Source organism: Raphanus sativus, chromosome 7 (genome assembly GCF_000801105.2).
Source record: "Raphanus sativus cultivar WK10039 chromosome 7, ASM80110v3, whole genome shotgun sequence".
NCBI classification, from domain to species: Eukaryota; Viridiplantae; Streptophyta; class Magnoliopsida; order Brassicales; family Brassicaceae; genus Raphanus; species Raphanus sativus.
The window spans coordinates 15809765-15829247 of NC_079517.1; the positions used below are offsets into that span (position 1 = coordinate 15809765).

General features: G+C 39.9%; 4 protein-coding genes and 1 long non-coding RNA gene across 6 annotated transcripts; 2 read left to right on the forward strand and 3 right to left on the reverse strand.

Annotated features, from left to right (window-relative positions):
• Positions 1-3105: 3105 nt before the first annotated feature.
• Positions 3106-4812, reverse strand: LOC108815524 (uncharacterized). Its single transcript, XM_018588101.1, has one exon. The coding sequence runs from the start codon at positions 4810-4812 to the stop codon at positions 3106-3108; it is 1707 nt and encodes a 568-aa protein (XP_018443603.1).
• Positions 4813-5260: 448 nt separating this feature from the next.
• Positions 5261-7971, forward strand: LOC108817411 (3-methyl-2-oxobutanoate hydroxymethyltransferase 2, mitochondrial). 2 transcript variants are annotated; one of them, XM_056990291.1, is made up of 6 exons: positions 5261-5464; positions 5553-5976; positions 6708-6914; positions 7002-7148; positions 7347-7400; positions 7475-7971. In XM_056990291.1, exons 2-6 carry the CDS (start codon positions 5569-5571, stop codon positions 7712-7714), a joined length of 1056 nt encoding a protein of 351 aa, XP_056846271.1. In that variant the 5' UTR covers positions 5261-5464; positions 5553-5568; the 3' UTR covers positions 7715-7971. The 2 variants fall into 2 exon arrangements, with proteins under 2 accessions (XP_056846271.1, XP_018445585.2); XM_018590083.2 differs by lacking the exon at positions 5261-5464 and having other exon boundaries at positions 5486-5976.
• A 49-nt stretch (positions 7972-8020) lies between these two features.
• Positions 8021-10503, forward strand: LOC108817409 (pentatricopeptide repeat-containing protein At3g61520, mitochondrial). The gene has a single exon (XM_018590082.2). The coding sequence runs from the start codon at positions 8081-8083 to the stop codon at positions 10382-10384; it is 2304 nt and encodes a 767-aa protein (XP_018445584.2). The 5' UTR covers positions 8021-8080; the 3' UTR covers positions 10385-10503.
• A 1052-nt stretch (positions 10504-11555) lies between these two features.
• LOC108817412 (photosystem I chlorophyll a/b-binding protein 2, chloroplastic) lies at positions 11556-13056 on the reverse strand. The gene is made up of 4 exons (XM_018590086.2): positions 12851-13056; positions 12450-12637; positions 11832-12346; positions 11556-11737 (listed from the first exon to the last, which is right to left on the reverse strand). Exons 1-4 carry the CDS (start codon positions 12898-12900, stop codon positions 11720-11722), a joined length of 771 nt encoding a protein of 256 aa, XP_018445588.1. The 5' UTR covers positions 12901-13056; the 3' UTR covers positions 11556-11719.
• Positions 13057-14374: 1318 nt separating this feature from the next.
• On the reverse strand, positions 14375-15053 carry LOC130497705 (uncharacterized). Its single transcript, XR_008936714.1, has 3 exons — positions 14823-15053; positions 14652-14747; positions 14375-14577 (listed from the first exon to the last, which is right to left on the reverse strand). It is a non-coding gene; the product is annotated as an uncharacterized LOC130497705 (long non-coding RNA).
• Between the last annotated feature and the right edge of the window lie 4430 nt (positions 15054-19483).

Below are 19483 nucleotides of genomic sequence, written 5' to 3' on the forward strand. Positions count from 1 at the left end.
TCCTACGCCAGTCAAAACCATCTGGGAGCGGGAGCATAAACTGATCAGCACCAATACTAACCCCAAAACCAGATCGAGTAGTATACTTCCCAGATTTATCGAACAGCCAAGCTGGTTGATCCTCTGCTGGAGCAGAGCAGGTTACTATACTCAAAATCATCTCCTCATATTCTGGAATTAACTAACGAATGATATTCACATCCCAAGTGTTTGTGAGCTTGCAGAGAATGTCACTAACCCGAAGATCAGTTGAGGAGGGGAGCGGGGGGCCAATAGGGGTAACGGGAGACTCGCAACTAAGCCACGGGTCACGCCAGACCCGAATCTTCTCTCCATTACCTACAGACCAGCTCAACCCTTTCCTTAGAATCTCTCTCCCTGCTAAAATGCTGCGCCAACCGTGAGACGCGGTAGAGGAGGCAGAGCAATCCATAAAGCAAGAGTCTCTAGCATACTTTCCAAGCAGAACACGCGCAACTAGAGAATGGGGTTGAGTGAGGATGCGCCACCCAATCTTTGCTAGCAGAGCATCGTTAAAGACTTCAATATCTCTGAAACCGAGACCACCGGAGCGTTTCGGTAGCGTGAGTGTAGACCAGGCTACCCAACACATTTTCCTCTTCGAAGGATTGGCATCCCACCAGAAACGGGTCAAAAGCGATTGAATCTGCTTACACAGAGATTTCGGAAGTTTGAAGCAAGACATTGCATAGCAAGGCATAGCAGCTAGCACTGCCTTCAGCAAGACTTGCTTTCCAGCACCCGATAGAAAGTTAGTGGTCCAACTATGAGCTTTCTGTCTGATACGGTCTAAAATAGCAGCAAAGATGTCTCTCTTTTTCCTTCCAAACAGCTCCGGGAGGCCCAAATACTTTTCCATCCCACCTTCCAACTCTATAGACAGCACAACTTTTACTCTGGCCTTAACTTCTGGTGGGGTTCTCGCATAGAAAATAATGGCCGGTTTAGCAAAGTTGATCCGTTGCCCCGAGAGAGCTTCATAGCATTGGAGGATGCGCAAGAGAGTAGAGACACTGGCCTTATTCGATTTGCAAAAGAACATAGTGTCATCCGCGAACAAGAGATGGTTAATCGAGGGACTTGCTCGTGCTACCCGAATGCCTGAGAGCGACCCATTGGAGAGGGCCTTGTCGCAAAGGGAAGAGAGCACCTCTGTGCAGAGGATAAAGATGAAGGGTGAGAGAGGGTCATCTTGACGTATCCCACGTGATGGTTTCATGGTTCCCTGAGGTGCTCCGTTAACAAGAAACGAGTAGGAGACTGATTCAATACAAGTCATAACCCATGAGACCCACTGCTGGTCGAAGCCAAGCTGAAGAAGAACAGCTCTTATGAAACCCCACTCCAAGCGGTCATACGCCTTACTCATATCCGTTTTCACGGCCATAGAGCAATACTTCTTTGCCTCCGATGTCCTAAGGTAATGCAAAGTCTCATGTGTGATCAAAACATTGTCACCAATGGCTCTACCGGAGACAAACGCAGACTGAGAGACAGAGATCAAATCCGGCAGCAGGGGCTTGAGCCGTTGAGATAAGATCTTGGCAATAATCTTATAATGGGTGTTACACAGAGCAATCAGCCGATAATCAGAGACCTTCCGTGGAGCAGTCCCTTTCGGGATGAGTCGAATGTGAGTTTCGTTCTGCTGCGGGTCTAGATAACCAGAGATGAAAAATTGTCGTATATCCCTCACAACATCTGTCTGGATAATCCCCCAATAGGCTTGATAGAACTTAGCAGAGAAGCCATCCGGCCCCGGGGCCTTCCCTCCATTGATAGATTGAACCGCATTAAGAATCTCCGAATCACTCGGTATATCTGTAAGGGAGATGTTCATCTCAGGGGTTACTCGGCATGAGAGGATGTTCTGAATATCTGCAAAGTCCCCATCTCCCACCGAAGTGAAGATGTCGCGGAAGTAGTCAGTAATAACAGAAACGATTTGTGATTCCTCAAACACCTCCTTGCCATTGTTATCCTCTATCACTGAGAAGTTATTGATCATCCGGCGCTGTCGTGTAACAGCGTGAAAAAAGCCAGTATTGCGATCTCCGTCCTTAAGCCAAAGGATCCTGCTCCTTTGTAACCAGAAGAGCTCTTCTTCCTTATAAGCATCACGCAGAGTGTTAGTCAGCTCTGTAATACGAGGGGGGTCAGGAACTGCAGCAGACAGAGCTAGCTCCAGATCTTTCTGCGTCTTATTGATGATGAGATTATGCTGCATATTCTGCTCCTTAGCCCATTTAATGATACTGCGACGACAAGCGTTGAGTTTCTCAATCACTGACTCAAGGGGATCATGGTTCCAAGCAGACTCCACCAAATTCTCAACGTCTTTATTTTCAGTCAAAGCTCTGTTGAAACGGAAAGACCCCTTCTTCTTATTAACAACGATATTAAAGTAGGTAATAAGAGGTATGTGGTCAGAACCCTCGAATCTAAGGTATCGACACCTTCCCATGGGAAATTGTTCACTCCATGCACAGTTAGTAAGAGATCGGTCGAGTCTAGAACGGATGAAGTGTGTATATCGATTGCCTCTCCAGGAAAGATGGTTACCAGCATGCTTAAGGTTCCAGAGGCCGTACTGAGATACAAAGGATCTAAAGGCCGTAAATGAACCTTCCCACCGAGCGGGTCCTCCTACCTTCTCAGAATCATCAAGAATGTCGTTAAAATCTCCAGTCAGGAGCCAAGATGAATCACGACCAGGCCCTACTTCAGTGAGTTTTGACCAAAACTCTGCTCTGTTCTCAGCCGATGGAGCGCCGTATACAAAGGTAATATGTGATATAACTCCTTTGAAAGAGATTTTTGTATCAATGAGATTAGGAAGAGCTTCCAGGATTGTTATGTCAACTCCTTCTCTCCATAAAAGTGATAACCCTCCACTGAGACTAACAGGTGGTACAGAGAAGTAGTTGGGGAACCGGAGATCACGAGTCTTTTTCTTCACGAAATCATCGTTATTCTTCGTCTCCATTAGAAAGGTAATGTCCAGGATCTTACTGCGATGTATCTCCCGTAATCGTCGAATTGTCATGACGTTCCCCAAGCCTTGACAATTCCAACTCAGTACAGCTAAGGAAGAGGAGGGGGAGGGGACCGAAAATCCGCCCCTCTCGTCCTAGAGGACAATCGTGAAGTGGTACTTGGACCAGCCTTATCACAAGGCAGAGATGGATCTTTCTCAATGCAGAGCTTCTTCTTGGGAGGGTTCATAGACAAAGCAACATTGCTCTTCTTGAGATTGACTCTATGAAGTGGGCTTCTAGCAACACCTCTTTTCTTGGTAGTGGGGTTGGGGCCTTTGCCTACTTTAGCTGTCTTTGTAGCTTTTCCCTTCCCCTTTGTTTTAGCACCATCAACATGGGCAGACGGAGAGGCAACTTCATTTACAGAACCAAAGACAATAACCTCTGACGAACCTCCCAGACGTAGACTAGCTGGCACACGAGAGTTTTGCCCTATCTCAGGGAAGCGAGCTTGAAAAGGGCTGATGTGATCCTGTTCATCACGATCATCATATACAATCTCCACCTCTTGCAGCCTATTAGAATCAAAGCTGGTTGGACCGCGAGGGGGTTGGATTAGCTCACGACTGGAGCTACCAATACGTGCCAGAGCAGAGCGTCTTTCACTGGAATGGGCACGTGAGCTTCCCCCAGAGCCATTGGCTTCCAGTGGAAAGTCCATACGCTCCCTTAAGTTGCGAGGAGAAGGTGTATGAGAAGAGAGAGAGCGAGACCGAGAAGCCCCATGAGGGTTTGATAGAGGGTCAATGGGGACATCTTGATTCTGTACCTTAACTCCACTAGAGAGAATTCGTGATTCATTACGTGAGGAATGGCGGCTCTCTTCAGATGGAGACCGTTGTGAGGAGCGATGGTAGGGTTTCTTGTATCCCAAGGCATCAACCTCAAAGGGAGCTCGACGAGAGTCTCTATTATCAGAGAAGTGAGGAATGCGAGGTCTTAGGTCCTCTCTGCGATTCTCAAAAGGTTGTTGAGAGTAGGCAGGACGACGGTAACCCCTGCGCTCCTCGTGCCTCCTTTTGTCAGCTTCAATACGTTGTAAGGCTAACCGTTGAGTGATACCCAGCTTACGCTCCTTGATAGGGGGAGTGTTTGGAGGTTTAACTGGACAGCTCTCATCCTCGTGGAATAAAGAGAAGCAGGTGAAACAATGTTTCTCCATCTTCAAGTATTCGAACTCCACAGTAATGATATCATCAGAGGGTAATTGAATCTCTGTACTCATCTCGAGTGGCTGGAGCCCATTAAACTCCACTCTAACCTTGGCCTCTTCGACGACTTTACCAGTCTGAAGACTTAAGGAGTCGCTTATAGTGTCGATTGTGGCTTCATTACAGAAATGGAGAGGAATTCCATGAATCCGGATCCAAAAAGAAATCTTGTCCGGGAAGGATTCAGACACGACAGGCTCCCATTTTTGTAATAGCAACATCCATTTCTTGTAGTGGTAGGGACCTTTGTTGAAGACAACCTCCATATCATTCTCAGACTGAAAACGGATCTGAAACTTTTTGGACCCCAAGTCTCTTCCTTCAACTCTGCCTTCCAACCCCCACACTTGAGGTAAGAAGTTGACGACAGCTCTAGTGTTTTGAAGGAGAGGATTAGTGACTCTTCCCACGAGAGTCAGCTTATTAGTCGCTATAAGAGCCGTATTATCACTGGCAGGGATGCGGAGAGGTGGACGTCTAGGCGGTGGTGGAGGCGCAGCGGCCCATTTTTCCTTATCAGAACGTGAAAGCCGGCGAGTCATGGTAACCGATGTGAGCGAGTACAAACAGAGAGGTAAAGCTTAATCTGTGAGGACGAGAAACAAGATCTACTCAATAGGAGAGAGATGAACCAGTGAGCAGTATGACAAAGAAGAAGCGTTAAGACCGGAGGTTATAACAACCCAAAGGGAGAGAAGGTCAAAGCCGGAGCAGAGCGCCGCTGGGGTTAGAGATGAACGGAGGAGTCATTCTGAGACGCGGCCTGATGGTCCCGCCGAGCAAGTCGGGGGAATGAACCCGGCGACGGAGAGCTCTAGCGGTGGAGCGTAGAAGAGACCGTTGGATAATTCCTTAAAGAAAAAGGATTTGAAAAGTATTTGGAAAAAACAGAGAGAATATTCCAAAAAACGGAAATAAATCGGTGGATAAAAGGGTTAACTACACAAAGTCAATTTGCGGGGGACTTTTTTCGAAGAAGTCGCCAGAGAGCATTCACTCAAAACTAAATAGCCAGCATCATAAGTTTTATTTTGTTTATATGTTTAATTTTCATTAAATTTTAAAATGTATTTAACTATAATAATTTATTAATTTAACTTGTTCTCGATTTGTTCTGCTTCATCTGTATTTTTGTTTGATCTGCGTGTATCGGTTCGAAGCCAAATTTGTCTCGATCAAAAGAGTCATCAGCGCGTGAGTTACCAACGTCTTTATTCAAAGAAAGAAACGACTTTTTTTATCTAGTAGTCTTAAAATTTTAAATTTTTTAATTTCGGCTCAGTTTTCAATCGACAACAATGGCTTCTTCGCTCATCAGGAGCTGCTCTCGTCGCGCCGTTAGAACCATAGCCACCGCCCGGTTTATGAGCAACGTACCGGAGAACACCGTTTACGGAGGACCCAAACCGCAAAACCCGAACCAGAGAGTGACTCTCACGCAGCTGAGGCAGAAACATCGGAAAGGCGAGCCGATAACCGTCGTCACCGGTTACGATTACCCTTCCGCCGTTCACATCGATACGGCCGGGATCGATGTTTGTCTCGTCGGAGATTCAGCTTCCATGGTTGTTCATGGCTACGACACCACCCTTCCTATCTCCTTAGATGAGATGCTCGTTCACTGTCGCGCCGTTGCTCGTGGAGCCAAAAGGCCTCTTCTTGTCGGCGATTTGCCGTTTGGTACGTATGAGTCCAGCACCAATCAGGTGAATAAGCGTTTCATTACACTTGGAAATGTGGATGGTTTTGATTAGCTATTCTATTTGAAACAGCACCAAGTTGTGTTCTTTAGTTTGAATGGTAACCAGGCGGTTGATAACCCCTTAGTTACATTTGAAATGTGGATGCTTTTGTTCGGCTAATCTCTTTTAAACAGCACCAAGCTGTGTTCTTTTGGCCCTTTGAGACTTGTATTGTTAAGCAAAACAACGGTTTGGTTGGTTAAGTTTTAGTTTGAGTGATGATCAGGGGGTTGATAAACCCTTTAATGACACTTGAAATGTTGATGCTTTTTTAGCTAATCTCTTTGGAACAAGTTGTGTTCTTTTATCCTTTTGAGACATGCATTGTTTGAGCACAAGACCCTTTTGGTTGGTTAAGTTTTAGTTTGAATGATGACCAGACTGTTGATAACCCTTTAATGACAGTTGAAATGTAGATGCTTTTTTAATCTCTTTGGAACATCACCAAGTCGTGTTCTTTCGGCACTTTGAGACATGTATTGTTTGAGCAAAACACCAGTTCGGTTGATTAAGTTAGAGTTTGATTGTGACCAGACTGTTGATAACCTTTTAATTACAATGGAAATGTGGATGATTTTGTTTAGCTAATCTCGTTAAACAGCACCAAGTTGTGTTTCTTGTACCCTTTTGAGTCTTGTACTCTTTGAGCAAAGCACTAGTTTGGTTGGTTAAGTTTTGTTTTACATGATGGTCAGGCGGTTGATACTGCAGTTAGAGTGTTGAAAGAAGGAGGAATGGATGCTATTAAACTTGAAGGAGGTTCACCTTCAAGGATTACTGCTGCAAAATCCATTGTGGAAGCAGGCATTGCGGTTATGGGACATGTTGGCTTGACTCCTCAAGCTATCAGTGTTCTTGGTGGTTTCAGACCACAAGGGAGAAACATAGCTAGTGCTGTTAAGGTCTCTGATAACAAAAAGTGCATCCATGTGGTCGTTTTTTTTTTTGAAGCTGTGATGAAAAGTTTTATCTTTCATCTCTTATTTTAGGTTGTGGAAACTGCAATGGCTTTACAAGAAGCTGGATGTTTTTCGGTTGTGTTAGAATGTGTTCCTCCCCCTGTGGCTGCTGCTGCAACCTCTGCCCTTCATATTCCAACCATTGGCATAGGAGCTGGTCCTTTCTGCAGTGGACAGGTTCTTTTTCAAACTCTTTTACATTGGTCTTACTGAGAGACATTAGTTTTTTTTTTCCGGTTTTGTATGCTTAAATGATTTGATTGAATAACTCAAGTATTGGTCTTTTTGCATGATTAAAGAGTAAGATTAGCACAAAAAGAGCTAGCTGTCTACGATTATGAACAACTAAGTCATAGTTTTGTTTTGTGGCTGCAGGTTTTAGTCTATCATGATCTCCTGGGAATGATGCAGCATCCACATCATGCTAAGGTCAAATTCTAAACTAGTGAACCATCATATCATGCTTCTTCTTGTTTTTAAATAGTTTTCCCTTTCATTGTCAGGTGACTCCAAAGTTTTGCAAGCAGTACGCTCAAGTAGGAGAAGTGATCAACAGAGCACTCTTGGAGTACAAGGAAGAAGTAACCAAACACTCGTTTCCAGGTCCTTCTCACAGCCCTTACAAGATCTCCTCAAACGACCTGGACGGATTCTTAAGCGAGTTACAAAAAATGGGATTGGATAAAGCTGCTTCTGATGCAGCAGCATCTGCTGAAAAGATGGAGTCTTCAGATCCAGTGTAGAAACTCTCAGCATCTTCATTTTGAGTTAGTTAAGACATGGTTTGAAGAAATTATAAGTCCTTTAATAGCACTTGTTAGGAGTTTTGCTGGGCAGCATTTGATGTGATAATAAAATGAGTAATTTCAGAGTTTACTGCAGGGTTGTGCATCAACGATTAGTAAAAATAAGTGCTAGTTTTACCGAAACAAATAAAGGTTTGTCCTCCAAATGTAACTAATCCTTTTTGTAACAATAATATAATAATCCTTCTTGGGCCCAATATATCCAAAGGCCTCGTTAAAGCCCATTAAAGTGCCAGTCAAACCCAGTTAGTCGCCTCACTTTCTCCCCGGCGGCCGTCGTCTTGTTCAAAACCTTTGAAAAAGATGACTACTTTGCTATCTCTTTCCCGGCGCCGGAACTCCTACTATCTCCTCACCCATCCCCGACTCCTCCGTAGATTCTCCGCCGATGCTGACCCACCTCCCGGAATCAAACCGGAAAGCCAAGAATCCGCAGAAGTCCGGTTATTAGAGAATCTCCGTAAAATCCCACAGCAGGATTGGGCGTCAAGCGAGACGCTTTCTTCTCTCCTCGTATCTTCCTCTATACCTCCTCCAGCATTATCTCAAATCACCCGCCGTCTCGGATCCTACTCTCTAGCAGCCTCGTTCTTACACTACCTCCTCGACGCCGCGAAATCTCAGTCTCTGAACCACCGCCGCGAAGAGTCTCTCTCGTTAGTGTTTCAATCGGTCGTCGAATTCGCCGGTAGCGAACCCGACTCGAAGGACAAGCTTCTCAGTCTCTACGAGACCGCCAAAGAGAAAAACGTCCCTCTCACCGTCGTCGCCGCTAAGCTTCTCATCCGATGGTTTTCACGTATGGGTATGGTGAACCAGTCCGTTCTCGTCTACGAACGGCTCGATTCGAGTGTGAAGAACACGCAGGTTCGTAACGTTTTGATCGATGTTTTGTTCAGAAACGGGAGAGCGGGTGATGCATTCAAGGTGCTCGACGAAATGCTTTGCGAAGGATCTTCGGTCTTTCGTCCTAATAGAATCACTGCTGATATTGTTTTCCATGAGGTTTGGAGGGGAAGAGTTTTGAAGGAAGATGAGATTGTTGGGTTGATTTCGAGGTTTGGTTCTCACGGTGTAGCTCCAAACTGTGTTTGGTTGACTCGGTTTATAACTAGTCTATGCAGAAATGCTCGGAGGACCGATGTAGCGTGGGAGGTTTTGAGCGGTCTGATGAAGAACAGAGCTCCGCTTCAGGCTCCTTCTTTCAATGCGTTGTTGACGGTCTTGGGAAGGAACATGGAGATTAGTAGAATGAATGATGTGGTTGTGAAGATGGACGAGATGAAGATTCGGCCTGATGTAGTGACGTTAGGGATTCTAATTAACACTCTGTGCAAGTCAAGGAGGGTTGATGAAGCTCTCGAAGTTTTTCAGGAAATGTGTGGGAAGAGAAGTGATGATGGGGATGTGATTAAAGCTGATTCTATTCATTTTAATACTCTCATAGATGGGTTGTGTAAGGTGGGGAGGATGAAGGAAGCTGAGGAGCTGTTGGTGAAGATGAAAACGGAAGAGAGCTGTGCGGCGACTACGGTTACTTACAATTGCTTGGTTGGTGGGTATTGCATAGCGGGACAGCTTGAGACGGCTAAAGAAGTTGTGTCTCGGATGAAGGAGGATGGGATTAAACCCAATGTGGTCACTCTCAATACGCTTGTCGGTGGGATGTGCAGGCACCATGGAGTGAACATGGCGATTGCTTTCTTTACGGATATGCAAAGGGAAGGGTTGAAAGGGAACGTGGTTACTTACACGACGTTGATCCATGCTTACTGCAGCGTCGGTAACGTTGAAAACGCTATGGGATTGTTTGACCAAATGTTGGAAGCTGGTTGTTCTCCTGATGCGAAGATCTATTACGCTTTGATATCTGGACTGTGCCAAGCTAGAAGAGATCATGACGCGGTTAGAGTGGTGGAGAAGCTGAAACAGTCAGGGTTCTCTCTTGATTTGCTGGCTTACAACATGCTTATTGGGCTGTTTTGTGATAAGAACAACGGAGAGAAAGTGTATGAGATGCTAACGGATATGGAGGAAGCAAAGATGAAACCAGATTCCATCACTTACAACACATTGGTGTCATTTTTCTGTAAACTCAAGGACTTTGAGAGTGTTCAGAAAATGATGGAGAATATGAGAGAAGACGGATTGCATCCTACTGTTGTGACGTATGGAGTGATCATCGAAGCTTACTGCTCGGCTGGGGATGTAAGCGAAGCGTTGAAGCTGTTCAACGACATGGGTTCACGCTCAAAGGTCAGCCCGAACACCGTGATATACAACATTCTCATAAACGCGTTTTGCAAAGTGGGGAACCTCGGACAAGCTATGTCTCTGAAAGAGGATATGAAGGAGAAGATGGTGAGACCGAATGTGGAAACTTACAATGCATTGTTTAAGAGTCTTAATGAGGTGCACCAGAAAGAGACGTTGTTTAAACTAATGAACGAGATGAACCAGTCTTCATGTGAAGCGAATCAGACCACCGTGGAGATTTTAATGGAGCGTCTTACTAGCTCTGATGATTTGATTAAGCTTAAACAGTTTATGCAAGGTTACACTGTTGGTTATCAGGTCGAGAAAAACTTCACTTTTCCATGTCTTTAGTTTGTGATGATTTGGTTTTTGTATCATCTACCTCTATTCTTCTTCGCTGCTCTTTTATAGAATACAGGATGGCTCCCTATGCTAGATTTATTGTTCAAGTTTTTTAAGCCTTTCTTATTTACAGAACATAGCACTAGCTGGCCATCAGAAATATAAAACAAACAATGACTTGGAACGAGTGCAGAGTTCCAACTGAAGAATAGCTGATCTTGTAGAGATTTTATCATATCAGATGAAAGTGTTGCTGAAGCTACCCCAGAAGACAAAGAACAACCATCGTTGCTATCAGAACGTTGGGAACCGATGCTAAAAGCTCCACCAAACTGGAAAGAGAAACAGAAATTTAGAAATCCAGAAAAGAAGCAGTTACTAACACCCAAGAGATATGGAGATCAACATTACCACTCCTTTCCAGGAAATACTATCAAAATTGCTCCTGCACAAAGTTATAGAAACCAGCTTTACATTCCCAACACACTTGTTCGGACTCACACGGTAACTATTGGGCTCAGCATAGAAAAGCACTTACACAGACAAGTCCTTCCCTTAGCCAAAGGGACCTGCTCACTTAGCAAAAGATCACCAATCTCACCATTCCCCCATATTCCCGACCATTTCCAGAGCACTTCCCAGAACTGAATATCACTAACGTTGCCAGTATTTATCGAGAGTATTCTCATGCTACTTGTTTTGTATTGCTTTAAAACTATATTTGACATCACTGAAACTATTTACCAACGGGTTTGAAATACATTGGCTACTTGAGTTTTAGCATCAGATTTTGTACACAAAATGGGAACGTTGTATGCATAAACAGAGCCTAAGTAAGAAGATATGCATAAACAGAGCCTAAGTTAATAGACCTTTTTTTTCCTGATTAAGAGTATACATACCAATGATACCATGCTATCCCCTTTGACGAAGTTCAAACTATATAATTTAACTTTTGAGAGAAGACGCCTCACACCAAATAAGTGGTTTCTAAAGTTTATACGTTTTCGGTAATGGTATAACCAATAGGCCAATTCGTTGTTGGTAGCCCACTTTTGTATGCATTGTAATTGGTATAACCAGTACTTCCTCCAAGTGTGTCTTATTGTCAACTGCTTATTGTCATGAGATAACTAAACGAGCAAAAATAATGAAGATGTTCACTCTCACAGAACGGCAATGTAAAAGCAAGATATGAGCATTTAGTCAGGAAAGGAGCATTGTTACGACGAACCCTAATTTGCACTCGACCACAGTTTTGTATAAAATACATAATGCTTCTAAGTTCAAAAGAGATATTTGTACAAACATGATCACACAAACCCATCCTTCCTTTTTAACGTCTCACTTGGGTGTGAAAGCCTGTAAACAAAAACACACACACCAAGATAGCTAGTTAAAACCAAATGACCTAAGACCATATAAAAAACAAAACGTTGGTTTGGATCACACTTACAGCGAAGATAGTGGCGTGGCCAGGATCAGCAAGATGTGCAAAAAGGTTATCAATAGGACCAGTCCCAGTGTATATGTGTTGGAACCAAGCACCCATCACTGCCAACATAGCCAACCTTCCGTTCTTTATCTCCTTGGTCCTCAGCTCCTTGATCTTAGCCGGGCTACCGGATCCCCAACCCAACGGGTCGAACCATAAACCACCCGGGTATCCAACGTCTGTCCCCGTCAGTTTGTTGTTTGGGAAGATTGGGTCAGTGTTGACGCTCCCTGGCTTAATGATGTCAGCCCATCTACGTCCCTCGGCCCATCCTATTAAGATGAGCTCAACGACGAAGAGTGTGGTTTTGTCCGTGAAGTACTCTTGCTCTCCTGCCGTGTACCACGACGGCGTGTTGAGGATTCCTATCTTGGTTAGAAACTCCGGGATAAAAATCCCGGCGGCGCCTAACATCGCCCACCGGCAGTGGACTAGCTCTGCTTGTGCGTTCCACTTTAGACTATCCGGGTCAGACGCTGTCACATGTATGTACGGTTTGTCAATATTTGGTTAAACAAAATTATGTAAATATAATCTAATCATTTTGTTAAGCATGAGGATGGTTTAAATAACACTCACAAAGACCAAGAGGATCAAACCCGAAGTCACCAGGGAGGCTACCGTCTAGCCACTCTGGAGGAGTGCTTCCAGGGAACCAGATTGGTCTATCCGGATCAGCTGCGGCGGCGCGCACGGACGCAGCCGATCTGGAACCAGCTGGAACACTCAACTTCTTGCTCAGCCTCAGTTTCTTCCCTCCCAAGAAACTGCACATGTATTATACAATTAATATAAACTTTGTTAGCGTTACTGTGACTATGACCTTTTTAGCATTTCACACATGCACACTCAGATTGTAAAAGAGCGGCGTCACTAATATAAATCACTACATTACATAAGTTGATCACTCTATTCTAGTCTTCTTAAATAGCAAATTTGATGTTAAGTTGATAAGAGAGGAGAGAAGAAGATGAGCTTACCCTGGAGAAGAAATAGCGGCGATGGCAGAAGAAGCACAAAGAGAAGCCATTATTCTCGAAGCTGGTTGACCTTCTTCAAGACTCAGAAATGTTAAGTGTTAGGAGAAGAAGAAGAAACGATCGAGTGATGTATAAACTATAAAGCTCTATGATGACAGAACTAGATTCTGCTTATCCCTATGGATAACGCACTAAGTTTCCTCATTGGCCAACTCGTGGAACGTGGCACCTTCGTCCACCGTATCTTAGATTCTCTCTATTTGAAAATAGCCACGAGTTTCACAAAATAAAACTATCTCAAAGGATTGGGCCAGAAATAGAATAGAAAAGCCTAAGTTAAACTTTTGTTTTCCATGTTTAAAGCTATGGGCCGGCAAGAAACAAGCTATGATTGTTACATTTTTAGTACATGTACCATCTACAAGTTAAATGCATTTTTCTAATGAAGGTAAAAATGAAAACATGTAGTGGTAGGTAGCATGGTCCAAGGACCAAAATACATGAAGTGGTACCATGTGACGTTTGCGAGAAAGACAAGACATCTATGACTATACTTACTCCTAAACTTAGTTTTTCACTAGGGTTGTTCAATATGGTAAAACCGAACCGTACCGAACCGACAATATGGTTTTATTTTGGCAAATACCATACAAACGAAATGGATATGATTTTACAAAAATCGTAGAATTTGAATATGGTTTAGTTTATAACCGATTAAACCGAATAAACCGAATAATACTTATCAAAAGTAGAAACATGTAAATATGTATATAAAATCTATTTGTTATATAATTATTTTTTTATTAATAACTATTACCATATGTTTAACAATAATAAAAAATCTCTAATTTGTAAAACACTTGAACTATAATAATTCATTGCAACTGAGGCTTTTTATTTTCTTAGTTTTTTATCTTTTTGCTTTATTTTAGCATTAACTAAATTGAAGTGAAGATTGTAAATTTGATGGACAACAATTAGTGAAAATTCTTCATAACTTTTTGCTTATCTATAAACAAACATAGTTTCGTATTCAATCGAAGAAGTAAGACTTTGATGAACACTAAGTATGAAAGAATATAAAAACTTTTCTTTTCTATTTTGTTTTCTATTTTTATTTTCAAAATTTCGAGCTTTGATTTTAATTCTAGATTTGATTATTATATCAGATGGTAGAAGTGTCTTTATTTTTTTGTTCTTTTATTTAAACATATATTTTTTAATAAGTGACCGTGATTCTAAAATTCATATAATATGATCCCAAACTAAATAATTATGTTTTTGGTATAAAACCAAATAAATCAAAAACTGACGGTATATAAACCGAACCGAACCGAAGTAAATATAAATTTAGAATAGTATTTGTATTTTACTAACCAAAAACCGAAAAAACCGAACCGATATCCGGATTGAACACCCCTAGTTTTCACTGCACCCTATTTATTGATTTATTATAGAAATCATACAACTATTGTTTATTGAACCAATAACAAACCATAAAGACTGGTTTAGCATACTTCGAGATAAGACAAACCGGAATGAGATTGCAATCAAACCAAATGCCAACGGAAACAATGTCTCTAACTCTAATTTCCTGTAACACTATCTTCTACTATCTGAGCCCCCCAAATGACGCATTGGATTGCTAGCAGACCATAATACAGTAGATTCCAGCCCACAGGTATAATCCACGTCCTCCTTATACTTTTAGTTGCAAAGAAATATAGCTGGTACAGAGACATAAAAAGATAAGCATCTATTGATTTTGCAGTTTCACAGTGATTTATCTGAGTTTAATTACCTCGAAACTAATCCATCCAGTGGAAAGAAAAACATATGTAGCAAATGCGTTGGTGATGTTCCTGTAAAGCTGAAGTTTAGCCATGTTCCTCCCAATCTGCAATGAACACTAAGAGTATTAGACAAATGAAATATTTATAGTGGTAAAAAAGAAATATTTATCATTCTTTACCTGAAGTTTCTCACGAGTTCTCGCCAAGGATGAGAAAATCAAAAGAGTTATGCAAGCCACGAGAAACAGCAAATACTTTCCAGGAAATTACCCAAGTGCTCAAAAACCTCAAAAGCCGAAGATGCCACGAGATAGATGACTCCAAGTCCAAGAAAAAGAGCCTTACCACAGAGGTTAGCCTTGAAACCAATAGAGACGACAGAAGAATTCTGGAGACAGTCTTTTTGATGCTAGTAAAACCCACAACCCACAAAGCAGTGTCAGTTCAATACATAGTGTTTGCTTTAAACAAACTTTTAACAACATATATTTTTTTCTAATATCATATATATAAATATAAATTCTCAAAAATTTATACACTAAATCAACTCAAATTTTAAATATTAAATATAATTTTATGAAATTAATTATTAGCAATAATTGTTAATATTATCACCAATATTCGACTGTAATCAATCATAATTTACTAAAATCAAATTGTCAATACAAAATTTCACATTTTTAAAAAATATTTACTTATATTTTATATAATTTTACTTATAATTTTATATAATTTTACCTATATATTTTATATAATTTTATTATATTTTATATGTAAACATAATTTGTATTATTTAATAATAATAATATTTGTAAAAAAATAGTATTTTATTTTTATTAATAAATATATTATGCCTTACTATATGAAGTTACTTGGTATAGCAATGATTTTATAGCAATAATTGTTAATATTATCATCAATATTTGACTATAGTCTATAATAAATCACAATTACTAAAATCATTATTAATACAACATTTTCACATTTAAAAAAAATATTTTATTTTGAGTTTGTTCTCTAAACTGCGCTGGACAATAGTGTCACTCAACTCTGGGTCTCATATCATGTGAAATACACATAGTATACATATGTCTTGTTTAAAACCACGGGTTCCGGGGAAATGTTGGCTTTTGATTTCTTTTTATCAAAGACTTATGTTCTATTCTCCACAAAGAAAGTGTTAATCTTTCTAGGCCACTCAGAATCTTTAGGATAGTCTATCCTTCTGTATTTCTTACATGTAGATCAGACTGGATCAAACAGATGTGGTTCTCAGAACAACCTTCTTGTCAACTAGAACTTGATTTTGTTTTGATTTCTTTATACGGGAAAATAACAAAATAATCTATCGCTATAGCAGGAAACAATACACTGACACTGAAACACACATGCAAAAAAAAAAAAAACACTTATGTTATTATTAGTGATTAGCGAACAAACACCATGTTTTCTTTTTATAGGGAAGATTACTCAAATAACACTAATCTGTGTTTTTATTACTAGACTAACACTAGTTTTTTTTTTTTACAGAACTGTTTTTTGTACCCAAATTATCCTCATATCCTTTGTTAACAAAAAATATATTTACCAAAAATGCCATTACTAATTTATCAAAAATAAAAAATTATTTTCGAAATTAATAAAAAGTATACCGTTGAAAACCTGCAATACATGATGACATATTTATTAATTTCTGGCAAATTTATTTTCTCCAGCAAATTTACCACAACAAACTTAATATCATTATAGACTTTTGTAAAAAATCTGCCATACATTATAATAGACATATTTAAGTTCGTAGATTTATTTAAGCTGGGAGACTTTTATAGCAGATTTTTGATCCTACGATAGCAGGTTCTTAATATGCGGAAGATTTTTTTTCGGATTGATAATTCTTTCGCAGACTTTTTATATTTTGGCAGATTTTTCTATATTCGTGATAGCAAACTTATATCATCTTATTTATCTATGGCAAAGTTTTTGAATAGTATTCATTATAGCAGACTTAAAACTAACTTTTAATTGATAGCATACTTTTATTTACAACATGGCAGACCTTTAGGAGTTTTATGAAATGAACTTTTTAAAAATAAACCAGATTCTTGTTTACTAATTGATTCAAATAAGATCAATTTTTGGTTAAGTAATGACCAAATTGAGTCCAAAAAATTGATCATTAACTTCTAGGTTTACCCGTAAAACATGTCCTTGTTTCTCATTTCGATTTGGACTTAACTCGCTTGTTTCTTTTTTAGACAATTTATTTACTGGTTATACAATGTGTTCTCTGTCCTGTTGTACTCGGTAACCACAAAGACAAGATGGCAAAAAGATAACATGCATTGAGTCGGCTTGATTCCAACGATTTAAACTTAAATTCATAATCAAATTACAGAACTTCTAGTCATCAAGTAGATAATGATTCTGAAACATGAAATAAACAACTGAGAAAAAAGTGAATAAAGCCACGACCTTCCACAGAACTGAGAATTTCAAAAGGGATCTAGGGTTCATCAAGTGGATTTCGGATTTACTTCCCCTATGTCCGAAGGCTCTAGTGGTAGATTAGAGTTCGGACATAATCAAATCTGTGATGAACCATGTTAATAAGAAAGAGAACTGAGGGTTTGAGGATTTTTCTTAATCTGGGGATCCAGGGTTCTTTGGTGTGTGGGGGTGGGGGGTTCACGAGAGTATCGTGGGGGAGAAAGTGTTTTTTATTCTTTTAAGTTTTCTCAACAAAGCTTCCACCTCAGGTAGAGTCTTTTATTTTCTGTTTTAAAAATTATATTTAGTTTAATTCTATTTATTGAATGGGTATTTTGGACTTATACTCACTTTTTCCTTCTTTTTTTGTTTTTGTATGTTATTCTAGTCATTCCATGGAAAATATGTGTTATTGTAAGTAATTAAGACTTCTTTTTATCGTCTTTTTACATCGTTTTCTTTGTATCATTCACATATCAACTGCACTACCTAATTATTGATTCCCAACGCTACACATGCAATGCAGCACCATAAATCATGTTATTCTAGGCATACATATTCCGTTTTAATAAAACCAAATGGACAATGCTAACCGAGAAGAGACTTACACACATAGACTCCAATATTAAAGATTTGATCGTACTTTCAAATAAAATTAATAATATTGTGTGATAAGATATGAATTATTGGCGTGTGACTCATCATTTAACTGTATTTTCTAATACATATAAAGTAATGATTGAACCTCAGATTCCACCAAAACATCAATTAAATCTAAGGTCGGTATTGGATCATGATGTTGGGACTTGGGATTATCGTATAAATTAACAAGAAAGAGTACCAGTCAAGTGTATTCGATCGTATCATTCATGATGGGACCAGAGAAAGAGATGGTGGGAGTAACCAAAAAACTGAACAGTGACAGTACAAAGAGAAGTGTGGGAGAGATTGGAGATGAGATGAAGGATGGAAGCAATGGGGCCATGTGACTGTCTCGGCCTCATTATAACACTTCTGCATCAACACTCGTTTCCCTTATCGTTTAGAGCTTTTTTCTTCGATTAATTGAACCGATTGTATTTGTAATTGACAAATTCCAAGTTTTCTTGTCGTATAATATAATTTAAACATGTATGTTCGGTGCCTAGTTAAGATCAAAGAAGTTTGGCTAGAAACTCACTGATTAAAGAGGACATTAAGACACACAACTTCATGATTCATGAATATACAAAAGTATCAATTTACTAATTACATATAGTTCTTATTTTCATCGAGTCTCCTAGCTATTTCAAATCTATAATTGTATGAAATGTATACCTTATTAGATTATGACATCATACAATCACTTGATTGATGAAATACGATTTCAGATATCACAAAATAAAACATGGCTGAAGTTTTCATATCATTTGTCGCAAAAACGACATTTCTCCGGTCATTGTAGAGCATGAACCATTGCCGGTTGGTGGAAGGATCATTGCCACCGACGACTTGTCTCCTATATTTCTTCACCCGACCGCTTAGTTTTTTTTTTTTTTTTTGACGACCCGACCGCTTAGTTAAACACTTAAATTTGCTTTCTTTGTATAATTTTACACATATATCGTTCTGAAATTGAGGGGTATAGATAAGATTAATTCTTCTTCTTCTTCTTCCTAATTAATCATCTCTAATCTTTCTTTTAAAGGCTCCATGACCCACACACTGACACAGAGAGCATTGGCCCTCTCTCGTTTCTCTTTACTTCCTTCATTTTTAACTTTTGCGTTTGTCAATGTTTCACTAGACTTAATGCCTCTTTTTCTTTTAGATTCAATAGATTTCATTGAAAGTTTAGAAATATCTCTTAACATAATGTCATGATTTTCCCCAAAAAATAAGTACACTTCAATAACTTTGAGAGTACACTTCCACAAACAAATGTATTCAGTACCTAATAGTTCATATGTCAGTCTTATACTCAAATCTTACATCCGCAGCCAGACTAAACATTGGTACGGTATTTTGGAAGATTAATTGCGTTTGGTCTACATCCTTTATAAAAACTGCGATGCATTTTTATAAAAAGAAAAAAAAAAGGACGAATTCCTAGTCCACATCAAAATCTCCTATCAACCGCACGTACCACGAGTGCCGATCGTCGTGCAACTTTAGCGAATAAAAAAATGCAACAATGTTGGTGACAGAGCCACATCTGACAGACCAATCCTAGTTACCTTTGTTGCTTTTCCCATTACTACTTTCTCTTTTCTATCGGGAAAGTTCACGCAACAAACGTCACAGTCAGTTAAATAACTCTTATCAAAGGTGATCATTCATGCCACGACGTCGTTTAAACTCTTCTTCTTCCTCA

Excerpts from the sequence above, each read along its gene's own strand:
- LOC108817411 (XM_056990291.1), top strand. The coding sequence starts at position 5,569 with ATGGCTTCTTCGCTCATCAGGAGCTGCTCTCGTCGCGCCGTTAGAACC. Across the intron at positions 5,977-6,707 it reads ATGAGTCCAGCACCAATCAG|GCGGTTGATACTGCAGTTAG; the intron begins GTGAATAAGCGT and ends CATGATGGTCAG. Across the intron at positions 6,915-7,001 it reads ACATAGCTAGTGCTGTTAAG|GTTGTGGAAACTGCAATGGC; the intron begins GTCTCTGATAAC and ends CTCTTATTTTAG.
- LOC108817409 (XM_018590082.2), top strand. The coding sequence starts at position 8,081 with ATGACTACTTTGCTATCTCTTTCCCGGCGCCGGAACTCCTACTATCTC.
- LOC108817412 (XM_018590086.2), bottom strand. The coding sequence starts at position 12,900 with ATGGCTTCTCTTTGTGCTTCTTCTGCCATCGCCGCTATTTCTTCTCCA. Across the intron at positions 12,638-12,850 it reads GCCGCTATTTCTTCTCCAGG|TTTCTTGGGAGGGAAGAAAC; the intron begins GTAAGCTCATCT and ends ATACATGTGCAG. Across the intron at positions 12,347-12,449 it reads GTTTGATCCTCTTGGTCTTT|CGTCTGACCCGGATAGTCTA; the intron begins GTGAGTGTTATT and ends TACATGTGACAG.
- LOC108815524 (XM_018588101.1), bottom strand. The coding sequence starts at position 4,812 with ATGACTCGCCGGCTTTCACGTTCTGATAAGGAAAAATGGGCCGCTGCG.